We start from the raw sequence: 12,622 nt of genomic DNA, 5'->3' as shown, positions 1-12,622 counted from the left end.
AAACACAAATTTTAATACTTGTGTTTCTGTTGGTTCAGTAATTTAGGCATGTTGCTTTTTGTCATAGGTTGTTGCCACTGGCAATGACACTCGCCCCGACTGGCATGTCACAGAGAAGCCCCGGCTGGCATGCACCAAGGAATGATGAGCCTCCCTCCGACTGAATGTCTAGAATGTGGGTGCGAAAGGTTGCTCTCAGTCTTGCACATCTCTGAACCCAGCCAATTTTTTGGGGAAATGCCCAACGAATGTGAAGGACAAGAAGATTGTTCCTCTGTTCTTTTCAGAGTCAAGTATGAAGGAAATATGCCCTAGAGGCAATAATAAAGTTATTATTTATTTCCTCATATCATGATAAATGTTTATTATTCATGCTAGAATTGTATTAACCGGAAACATGATACATGTGTGAATACATAGACAAACATATAGTCACTAGTATGCCTCTACTTGACTAGCTCATCGATCAAAGATGGTTATGTTTCCTAAATATAGACATGTGTTGTCATTTGATTAATGAGATCACATCATTAGGAGAATGATGTGATTGACATGACCCATCCCGTTAGCTTAGCACTTGATCGTTTAGTATTCTGCTATTGCTTTCTTCATGACTTATACATGTTCCTGTAACTATGAGAATTATGCAACTCCTATTTACCGGAGGAACACTTTGGGTACTACCAAACGTCACAACGTAACTGGGTGATTATAAAGGAGTACTACAGGTGTCTCCGAAGGTACATGTTGAGTTGGCGTATTTCGAGATTAGGTTTTGTCACTCCGATTGTCGGAGAGGTATCTCTGGGCCCTCTCGATAATACTCATCACTTAAGCCTTGCAAGCATTATAACTAATGAGTTAGTTATGAGATGATGTATTACAGAACGAGTAAAGAGACTTGCCGGTAACGAGATTGAACTAGGTATTGGATACCGACGATCAAATCTCGGGCAAGTAACATACCGATGACACAGGGAACAACGTATGTTGTTATGCGGTTTGACCGATAAAGATCTTCGAGAATATGTAGGAACCAATATGGGCATCCAGGTCCCGCTATTGGTTATTGACCGAGAATGGTTTTAGGTCATGTCTACATAGTTCTCGAACCCGTAGGGTCCGCACGCTTAACGTTTCGATGACAGTTTTATTATGAGTTTATAAGTTTTGATGTATCGAAGTTTGTTCGGAGTCCCGGATGCAGACATGACGAGGAGTCTCGGAATGGTCGAGACATAAAGATTGATATATTGGAAGCCTATGTTTGGACATCGGAATGGTTCCGGGTAAAAACGGCATTTTACCGGAGTACCGGGAGGTTACCGGAACCCCCCGGGGGGTTAATGGGCCTACATGGGCCACGAGGGAGAAGAGGGAAGGAGCCAGGAGGGGGGCCGCGCGCCCCTCCCCCTCCTAGTCCGAATAGGACAAGGGAAGGGGGGCGGCGCCCCCCCCCCCCTTTCCTTCCCCTCTTCCTCCTCTTTCCCCCTTCTCCTACTCATACTTGGAAAGAGGGAGTCCTACTCCCGGTGGGAGTAGGACTACCCCCCTTGGCGCGCCCTCTAGGCCGGCCGCCTCCTCCCCCCTGGCTCCTTTATATACGGGGGCGGGGGGCACCCCAAAGACACACAAGTTGATCTACGGATCATTCCTTAGCCGTGTGCGGTGCCCCCTTCCACCATATTCCACCTCGGTCATATCGTCGCGGAGTTTAGGCGAAGCCCTGCGACGGTATAACATCATCATCGTCACCACGCCGTCGTGCTGACGGAACTCATCTCCGGAGCCTTTGCTGGATCGGAGGGCCGGAGATTGTCATCGAGCTGAACGTGTGCTGAACTCGGAGGCCCCATACGTTCGGTGCTTGGATCGGTCGGATCGTGAATACGTACGACTACATCAACCGTGTTGTGCTAACGCTTCCGCTTATGGTCTACGAGGGTACGTGGACGAACACTCTCCCCTCTCGTTGCTATATCATCACCATGATCTTGCGTGTGCGTAGGAATTTTTTTGAAATTACTACGTTCCCCAACAGTGGCATCCGAGCCTAGGTTTTATGCGTTGATGTTATATGCACGAGTAGAACACAAATGAGTTGTGGGCGATACAAGTCATACTGCTTACCAGCATGTCATACTTTGGTTCGGCGGTATTGTGAGATGAAGCGGCTCGGACCGACATTACGCGTACGCTTACGCAAGACTGGTTTCACCGTTATGAGCACTCGTGCTTAAAGGTGACTGGCGGGTGTCTGTCTCTCTCACTTTAGCTGAATCGAGTGTGGCTACGCCCGGTCCTTGCGAAGGTTAAAACAACACCAACTTGACGAACTATCGTTGTGGTTTTTGATGCGTAGGTAAGAACGGTTCTTGCTAAGCCCATAGCAGCCACGTAAAATTTGCAACAACAAAGTAGAGGACGTCTAACTTGTTTTTGCAGGGCATGTTGTGATGTGATATGGTCAAGACGTGATGCTATATTTTATTGTATGAGATGATCATGTTTTGTAACCGAAGTTATCGGCAACTGGCAGGAGCCATATGGTTGTCGCTTTATTGTATGAAATGCAAACGCCCTGTAATTGCTTTACTTTATCACTAAGCGGTAGCGATAGTCGTAGAAGCAATAGATGGTGTAACGACAACGATGCTACGATGGAGATCAAGGTGTCGCGCCGGTGACGATGATGATCATGACGGTGCTTCGAAGATGGAGATCACAAGCACAAGATGATGATGACCATATCATATCACTTATATTGATTGCATGTGATGTTTATCCTTTATGCATCTTATCTTGCTTTGGTTGACGGTAGCATTTTAAGATGATCTCTCACTAATTATCAAGAAGTGTTCTCCCTGAGTATGCACCGTTACGAAAGTTCTTTGTGCTGAGACACCACGTGATGATCGGGTGTGATAGGCTCTACGTTCAAATACAACGGGTGCAAAACAGTTGCACACGCGGAATACTCAGGTTATACTTGATGAGCCTAGCATATACAGATATGGCCTCGGAACACGGAGACCGAAAGGTCGAGCGTGAATCATATAGTAGATATGATCAACATAGCGATGTTCACCATTGAAACTACTCCATCTCACGTGATGATCGAACATGGTTTAGTTGATTTGGATCACGTGATCACTTAGATGACTAGAGAGATGTCTGTCTAAGTGGGAATTCTTAAGTAATATGATTAATTGAACTTAAATTTATCATGAACTTAGTACCTGATAGTATCTTGCTTGTCTATGTTTGTTTGTAGATAGATGGCTCGTGTTGTTGTTCCGTTGAATTTTAATGCGTTCCTTGAGAAAGCAAAGTTGAAAGATGATGGTAGCAATTACACGGACTGGGTCCGTAACCTGAGGATTCTCCTCATTGCTGCACGGAAAAGTTACGTCCTGGAAGCACCGCTGGGTGCCAGGCCTGCTGCTGATGCAACTGACGACGTTAAGAACATCTGGCAGAGCAAAGCTGATGACTACTCTATAGTTCAGTGTGCCATGCTTTACGGCTTAGAACCGGGCCTTCAACGACGTTTTGAACGTCATGGAGTATATGAGATGTTCCAGGAGTTGAAGTTAATATTTCAAGCAAATGCCCGGATTGAGAGATATGAAGTCTCCAATAAGTTCTATAGCTGCAAGATGGAGGAGAATAGTTCTGTCAGTGAACACATACTCAAAATGTCTGGGTATAATAATCACTTGATTCAACTGGGAGTTAATCTTCCTGATGATAGTGTCATTGACAGAATTCTCCAATCACTGCCACCAAGCTACAAGAGCTTCGTGATGAACTATAATATGCAAGGGATGAACAAGACTATTCCCGAGTTCTTCGCGATGCTGAAAGCCGCGGAGGTAGAAATCAAGAAGGAGCATCAAGTGTTGATGGTTAACAAAACCACTAGATTCAAGAAGAAGGGCAAAGGGAATAAAAAGGGGAACTTCAAAAAGAACGGCAAGCAAGTTGCTGCTCAAGAGAAGAAACCCAAGTCTGGACCTAAGCCTGAAACTGAGTGCTTCTACTGCAAGCAGACTGGACACTGGAAGCGGAGCTGCCCCAAGTATTTGGCGGATAAGAAGGATGGCAAAGTGAACAAAGGTATATGTGATATACATGTTATTGATGTGTACCTTACTAATGCTCGCAGTAGCACCTGGGTATTTGATACTGGTTCTGTTGCTAATATTTACAACTCGAAACAGGGACTACGGATTAAGCGATGATTAGCTAAGGACGAGCTGACGATGCGCGTGGGAAATGGTTCCAAAGTCGATGTGATCGCGGTCGGCACGCTATCTCTACATCTACCATCGGGATTAGTATTAGACCTAAATAATTGTTATTTGGTGCCAGCGTTGAGCATGAACATTATATCTGGATCTTGTTTGATGCGAGACGGTTATTCATTTAAATCAGAGAATAATGGTTGTTCTATTTATATGAGTAATATCTTTTATGGTCATGCACCCTTGAAGAGTGGTCTATTTTTATTGAATCTCGCTAGTAGTGATACACATATTCATAGTGTTGAAACCAAAAGATGCAGAGTTGATAATGATAGTGCAACTTATTTGTGGCACTGCCGTTTAGGTCATATCGGTGTAAAATGCATGAAGAAACTCCATACTGATGGGCTTTTGGAATCACTTGATTATGAATCACTTGGTACTTGCGAACCGTGCCTTATGGGCAAGATGACTAAAACGCCGTTCTCCGGTACTATGGAGAGAGCAACAGATTTGTTGGAAATCATACATACAGATGTATGTGGTCCAATGAATGTTGAGGCTCATGGCGGATATCGTTATTTTCTCACCTTCACAGATGATTTAAGCAGATATGGGTATATCTACTTAATGAAACACAAGTCTGAAACATTTGAAAAGTTCAAAGAATTTCAGAGTGAAGTGGAAAATTATCGTAACAAGAAAATAAAGTTTCTACGATCTGATCGTGGAGGAGAATATTTAAGTTACGAGTTTGGTCCACACTTGAAACAATGCGGGATAGTCTCGCAACTCACGCCACCTGGAACACCACAATGAAATGGTGTGTCCGAACGTCGTAATCGTACTTTACTTGATATGGTGCGATCTATGATGTCTCTTACTGATTTACCGCTATCGTTTTGGGGTTATGCTTTAGAGATGGCCGCATTCATGTTAAATAGGGCACCATCAAAATCCGTTGAGACGACACCTTATGAACTGTGATTTGGCAAGAAACCAAAGTTGTCTTTTCTTAAAGTTTGGGGTTGCGATGCTTATGTGAAGAAACTTCAACCAGATAAGCTCGAACCCAAATCGGAGAAATGTGTCTTCATAGGATACCCAAAGGAGACTATTGGGTACACCTTCTATCACAGATCTGAGGGCAAGATTTTCGTTGCTAAATTCGGATCCTTTCTAGAGAAGGAGTTTCTCTCGAAAGAAGTGAGTGGGAGGAAAGTAGAACTTGATGAGATAACTGTATCTACTCCCTTATTGGAAAGTAGTTCATCACAAGAACCGGTTCCTGTGACAACTACACCAATCAGTGAAGAAGCTAATGATATTGATCATGAAACTTTAGATCAAGTTTCTACTGAACCTCGTAGGTCTACCAGAGTAAGATCCGCACCAGAGTGGTACGGTAATCCTATTCTGGAAGTCATGTTACTTGACCATGATGAACCTACGAACTATGAGGAAGCGATGATGAGCCCAGATTCCGCAAAATGGCTAGAGGCCATGAAATCTGAGATGGGATCCATGTATGAAAACAAAGTATGGACTTTGGTTGACTTGCCCAATGATCGGCAAGCCATTGAGAATAAATGGATCTTTAAGAAGAAGACTGACGCTGATGGTAATGTAACTGTCTATAAAGCTTGACTTGTTGCGAAAGGTTTTCGACAAGTTCAAGGGGTTGACTACGATGAGACTTTCTCACCCGTAGCGATGCTTAAGTCTGTCCGAATCATGTTAGCTATTGCTGCATTTCATGATTATGAAATTTGGCAAATGGATGTCAAGACTGCATTCTTGAATGGATTTCTAGAAGAAGAGTTGTATATGATGCAGCCGGAAGGTTTTGTTGATCCAAAAGGTACTAACAAAGTGTGCAAGCTCCAGCGTTCCATTTATGGACTGGTGCAAGCATCTCGGAGTTGGAATAAACGCTTTGATAGTGTGATCAAAGCATATGGTTTTATACAGACTTTTGGAGAAGCCTGTATTTACAAGAAAGTGAGTGGGAGCTTTGTAGCATTTCTAGTTTTATATGTAGATGACATATTGTTAATTGGAAATGATATAGAATTTCTGGATAGCATAAAGGGATACATGAATAAAAGTTTTTCAATGAAAGACCTCGGTGAAGCTGCTTATATATTGGGCATCAAGATCTATAGAGATAGATCAAGACGCTTAATAGGACTTTCACAAAGCACATACCTTGACAAAATTTTGAAAAAGTTCAAAATGGACAGGCAAAGAAAGGATTATTGCCTGTGCTACAAGGTGTGAAGTTGAGTCAGACTCAATGCCCGACCACAGCAGAAGATAGAGAGAAAATGAAAGATGTTCCCTATGCTTCAGCCATAGGCTCTATCATGTATGCAATGCTGTGTACCAGACCTGACGTATGCTTAGCAATAAGCTTGGCAGGAAGGTACCAAAGTAATCCATGAGTGGATCACTGGACAGCGGTCAAGAACATCCTGAAATACCTGAAAAGGACTAAGGATGTGTTTCTCGTATATGGAGGTGACAAAGAGCTAGTCGTAAAAGGTTACGTCGATGCAAGCTTTGACACTGATCTGGACGATTCTAAATCGCAAACCGGATACGTGTTTATATTAAATGGTGGAGTTGTAAGTTGGTGCAGTTCCAAACAAAGCGTCGTGGCGGGATCTACATGTGAAGCGGAGTACATAGCTGCTTCTGAAGCAGCAAATGAAGGAGTCTGGATGAAGGAGTTCATTTCCGATCTAGGTGTTACACCTAGTGCATCGGGACCAATGAAGATTTTCTGTGACAATACTGGTGCAATTGCCTTGGCAAAGGAATCCAGATTTCACAAAAGGACCAAGCACATCAAGAGACGCTTCAATTCCATTCGGGACCAAGTCCAAGTGGGAGACATAGAGATTTGCAAGATACATACGGATCTAAATGTTGCAGACCCGTTGACTAAGCCTCTCTCACGAGCAAAACATGATCAGCACCAAGACTCCATGGGTGTTAGAATCATTACTATGTAATCTAGATTATTCACTCTAGTGCAAGTGGGAGACTGAAGGAAATATGCCCTAGAGGCAATAATAAAGTTATTATTTATTTCCTCATATCATGATAAATGTTTATTATTCAATGCAGAATTGTATTAACCGGAAACATGATACATGTGTGAATACATTGACAAACATATAGTCACTAGTATGCCTCTACTTGACTAGCTCATCGATCAAAGATGGTTATGTTTCCTAACCATAGACATGTGTTGTCATTTGATTAATGAGATCACATCATTAGGAGAATGATGTGATTGACATGACCCATCCCGTTAGCTTAGCACTTGATCATTTAGTGTTCTGCTATTGCTTTCTTTATGACTTATACATGTTCCTGTAACTATGAGAATTATGCAACTCCCGTTTACCGGAGGAACACTTTGGGTACTACCAAACGTCACAAAGTAACTGGGTGATTATAAAGGAGTACTACATGTGTCTCTGAAGGTACATGTTGAGTTGGCGTATTTCGAGATTAGGTTTTGTCACTCCGATTGTCGGAGAGGTATCTCTGGGACCTCTCAGTAATACTCATCACTTAAGCCTTGCAAGCATTATAACTAATGAGTTAGTTATGAGATGACGTATTACAGGACGAGTAAAGAGACTTGCCGGTAACGAGATTGAACTAGGTATTGGATACCGACAATCAAATCTCGGGCAAGTAACATACCGATGACAAAGGGAACAACGTATGTTGTTATGCGGTTTGACCGATAAAGATCTTCGTAGAATATGTAGGAACCAATATGGGCATCCAGGTCCCGCTATTGGTTATTGACCGAGAATGGTTTTAGGTCATGTCTACATAGTTCTCGAACCCGTAGGGTCCGCATGCTTAACGTTTCGAAGACAGTTTTATTATGAGTTTATAAGTTTTGATGTACCGAAGTTTGTTCGGAGTCCCAGATGTGATCACAGACATGACGAGGAGTCTCGGAATGGTCGAGACATAAAGATTGATATATTGGAAGCCTATGTTTGGACATCGGAATGGTTCCGGGTAAAAACGGCATTTTACCGGAGTACCGGGAGGTTACCGGAACCCCCCGGGGGGTTAATGGGCCTACATGGGCCACGAGGGAGAAGAGGGAAGGAGCCAGGAGGGGGCCGCGCCCCCTCCCCCTCCTAGTCCAAATAGGACAAGGGAAGGGGGCGGCGCCCCCCCTTTCCTTCCCCTCTTCCTCCTCTTTCCCCCTTCTCCTACTCCTACTTGGAAAGAGGGAGTCCTACTCCGGTGGGAGTAGGACTCCCCCCCTTGGCGCGCCCTCTAGGCCGGCCGCCTCCTCCCCCCTGGCTCCTTTATATACGGGGGCGGGGGGCACCCCAAAGACACACAAGTTGATCTACGGATCGTTCCTTAGCCGTGTGCGGTGCCCCCTTCCACCATATTCCACCTCGGTCATATCGTTGCGGAGTTTAGGAGAAGCCCTGCGCCGGTAGAACATCATCATCGTCACCACGCCGTCGTGCTGACGGAACTCATCTCCGGAGCCTTTGCTGGATCGGAGGGCCGGAGATTGTCATCGAGCTGAACGTGTGCTGAACTCGGAGGCCCCGTACGTTCGGTGCTTGGATCGGTCGGATCATGAAGACGTACGACTACATCAACCGCGTTGTGCTAACGCTTCCGCTTACGGTCTACGAGGGTACGTGGACGAACACTCTCCCCTCTCGTTGCTATATCATCACCATGATCTTGCGTGTGCGTAGGAATTTTTTTAAAATTACTACGTTCCCCAACAAAGTAGTGTGTCATATGATTTTCCTGATGTTTGGTTCAAGCAAGTTACTGAATTTAGTATGCTTTGAAAGGTCAAAGACTGGCGTTTCTCCATCTGGACAGGTACTTGGACATGGTCGAGAAAATGTAGATGATAAATGTGCTCATCATGGGCAATGTGACTGTTTGTAGCGTGTCACGAGAGCTGAGATTGATGCTATTATTAGGGTTGAGAATGCAGCACCCGATCGACGTATGGAGAAGTTGGCCGCCCAAAATATGAAGCTTCAGGTTTTAGTGTACTTTCTTTTCGTCATTCTTCTTCTAGTGTTGCTAGTGAAACTAGTGAAGTAGAATGTGCATTGGATCATGGTCTCCTTTCCATACGAGGCAGTGCTTCCTAGAGTTTGAAGAAATTGCAAGTTTACAAAAGAAAAGAAGGAGAGCCGGCCAGTATTCAGAAACTGCAACCATGCATAAAATGTTTTCAGAAACTGCAACCAGACAAGGATAGAAATCAACTTCAGTTATGACCCACGCATGTTTTTCCAAAGCAAATATTCTTCCTTCCATGTTCATGGCATTACATTCAGAGTTCAATCTGGAGCTTCAGCAGTCAGCACTCTCTGGAGTGTGAGAGCTAGTGTGAATGGAACATTATAAGAAAAAGACGGAGAATAAAACAGGTTGAACTTGAGATCCGCTACTGATAACATTATTGCAAGTAAAGCCGACCTGCTCCCCGCCCCCTAAGAAAAGAAAGCAATGCACATACGTAAGTGGGATCATCACATCTACTCCCTCCGTTCCAAAATAGATGACTTAACTTTGTACTAATTTTAGTACAAAGTTAGTATAAAGTTGGGTCATGTATTTTGGAACAGAGGGAGTATAAATTAAAGGCTAAAAAGCTTCGGTCCTTTCAGGTTTTGCCTGTTAAACATCCAGCCTGTTGCATAAGTTTCCACTAAAAACATAACCATATGGAAAAAAAGGTGATTCCGCCTACTTCAGATGAATGAAGATGGCAAGATAAAGGGAATGCATATATTTTCATCCAACAGTTTTGCCAAACGATGCCATTTTCAATACTGAAATTACTAGTAACAATATTAAGTCAACATACAAAGGATGTTATCCGTCCTTCTGTCCTTGAAGTCCACCCAAAAATACAAATACACAGGCCAATATACACGAGATTAGCTATATAGCTTCATATATTCTTTATGGTGCCACAGTAATCGTGCAAATCTTGCAGGCTGATTTCATGAAGGGGCATGGGCATGAAAGCCGGTCGGTTTCTACTTGTCAGTGCCTGATACACCTGCTGCATTCTTGGCCGGGATTTGGGATTGACTTGCAGACAAGCAAAGGCCACCAAGGCAACCAAAATAACATCCTTCTCATGAATGGTTGACGGCGCTGCAATGCGTCGATCCAGGATATCGTTGAACTTCCCCGGCTGCTCTGTTCGGCAGAAGAACGGAAGGAGCAGATCACCTGGGTGCTTTCCCATCACAACTTCCAGCGCAACCACACCGAAGCTGTACACGTCACACTTCTCGGTCAACACCATGGTGGATGACAATTCTGTTATAAAAAACCAGTATATCGAAACATGATCAGTTTTTGTTTCTCCCTTTCTGTACCATCGAAGGATATGGATGGATTAAGACCATCAATGAGTACCTGGGGCTATATAGCCACATGTCCCTGCGAAGATAGTGCTCCAGCTTGAGCAACCATGCTTCAGCTTCCTCGCCATGCCAAAGTCCGAGACATAAGCTTTATAATCTCGGTTCAGAAGAATGTTGCTGCTTTTTATGTCCCGGTGCACAATAGGATCATCGCAATCATGATGCAAATAGGAGAGAGCTTGAGCTACGTCCGCCACAATAGCAATTCTATTTGACCAGTCCAGCTCCTTTGCTAGCTCTTGCTCGTGCAAAATAGATGATAAGCTTCCCCTCTCAATAAGGTCATACACGAGAAATTTGCATTGGGAGTGTGAACAGAAGCTATACAGCTTGACGATGCATCGGTGCCTGATTTTTGTCAACACTTCAATCTCAGCGTGAAATGTTTCCTCGTCGTTGAATTCTTCCATTGAATGCAGGAGCTTGACGGCAAAGGTAACCCCGCCTTCGAGCTCGACTCTGAAGACAGTTCCATAGCCTCCAATGCCAATGCAATATTTCTCATCGAAATTTTCAGTTGCAGTGAGTATGTCTTCGAATGCGATCTTCCCATCGAAATTCCATATTGAAAGTATATCTCCAGACTTGCTTTTCCTTTTACTTTTTGAACACTTGTTTCTCCTACAAATAACCGTGATGCTTGCTATTGAGAGGCAAGCGAAGGAAAAGGGTGCAAAAAACGCAAGAAGTACCATACGTGGATGTTTTCTGCTTTGGTGGTTCATGTCAAGCTTCAGTGTTTCACATGGCATTAAGTGATTGGAATCACCGCATAAATCCTTATTATGGTAAAGTAAGATTGAGGCTGTGATAGATGGAACTTTGCCAGTCAAACTATTATATGCTAAAATCAGCATAGCCTGTCTGGGAAGATTAGAAAAGGTCGCTGGAATGTCACCACTTAAATTGTTTCTACTCAAATCCATCTCATATAGGTTGGTGAGATACCCAAGTTCTTGTGGGATTTCACCCGTCAAAAAGTTGTCCGATATGAGTAACGATGTTAAAAGGTGGCAATGTCCTATCTGAGGTGGAATGCTTCCTTCAAACTGATTGCTACTTAGTTCCAGACGAGTGAGATGAATAAGAGATCCTAACTCTGGTGGTAATAAGCCACTAAGCTTATTGGACCCAAGTGACAGTGTTGTAACAGAGGTCAATTTCGAGAAGGTCGAAGAAATGGAACCATTTATTTGATTGTTTGAAAGATCGAAGAACTCTAAACTTGTTAGATTTCCTATGCTTCCGATGGAACCCATGATCCGATTGTTGGAAAGATCCAGATGAGAGAGAATATTAAGATTTCCAATTTATGATGGTAATAGGCCGTTAAGCTGATTGGATCGAAGTGCTAGCGTTGTTAGAGAGGCTAATTTCAGAATGGTTAAAGGGAATGGACCATTTATTAGATTGTTGGAAAGATCTAAGTATCGTAAACTCGTCCGATTGCCTACAATGGATCCTTTGCTCAAAAGATTATGACAAAATTTGAGAGAGGTTAGTTTAGTACAATTAGCTATGAATGATGGGATAGGTCCTTTAAGAAGATTGCGCGATAGATCCAAGTATTCGAGCTTGGCGAGAGCACCAATGCTTGATGGGATTAGGCCTGAGAGAGTGTTGTATCTGAGCTCCAGATGGACAAGACGAGGCAACTCTGCAAAGTGGAGAGGCTCATCAAATTCCCTAGTTTTCCTACTATACAAGGCATGGTAGAAAAAAATTGTAGTAAGAGAGATCACTGGAGGTTAGTTTAGTACAATTACCTAGGTATGTTGGAATGGGTCCATGAAGACTATTGCCCGATAGATCCATGTATTCGAGCTTGGCGAGAGAACTAATGCTTGATGGGATTAGGCCGGAGAGAATGTTGTATCTGAGGTCCAGAAAGACAAGACGAGGCAACTC

The 12,622-nt window shown here is 43.5% G+C and overlaps 1 protein-coding gene across 1 annotated transcript in view; it reads right to left on the bottom strand.

Annotated features, from left to right (window-relative positions):
- Positions 1 to 10,106: 10,106 nt before the first annotated feature.
- LOC119319055 (MDIS1-interacting receptor like kinase 2-like) overlaps positions 10,107 to 12,622 on the bottom strand; it is a 3,596-nt gene continuing 1,080 nt past the window's right edge. Inside the window, exons 3-4 of the mRNA XM_037593577.1 lie at positions 10,707 to 12,371; positions 10,107 to 10,607 (exon numbers count right to left, since the gene is read on the bottom strand). Of these exons, the coding sequence (XP_037449474.1) occupies positions 10,231 to 10,607; positions 10,707 to 11,973 (1,644 nt within the window). The 5' untranslated portion in view covers positions 11,974 to 12,371 and the 3' untranslated portion in view covers positions 10,107 to 10,230. The remainder of the gene's footprint in view (positions 10,608 to 10,706; positions 12,372 to 12,622) is intronic.

This window comes from Triticum dicoccoides, chromosome 1B, assembly GCF_002162155.2.
Source record: "Triticum dicoccoides isolate Atlit2015 ecotype Zavitan chromosome 1B, WEW_v2.0, whole genome shotgun sequence".
Lineage (NCBI taxonomy): Eukaryota > Viridiplantae > Streptophyta > Magnoliopsida > Poales > Poaceae > Triticum > Triticum dicoccoides.
Note: the sequence above shows the minus strand (reverse complement) of the source record. Positions and strands in the feature narration are given on the sequence as shown.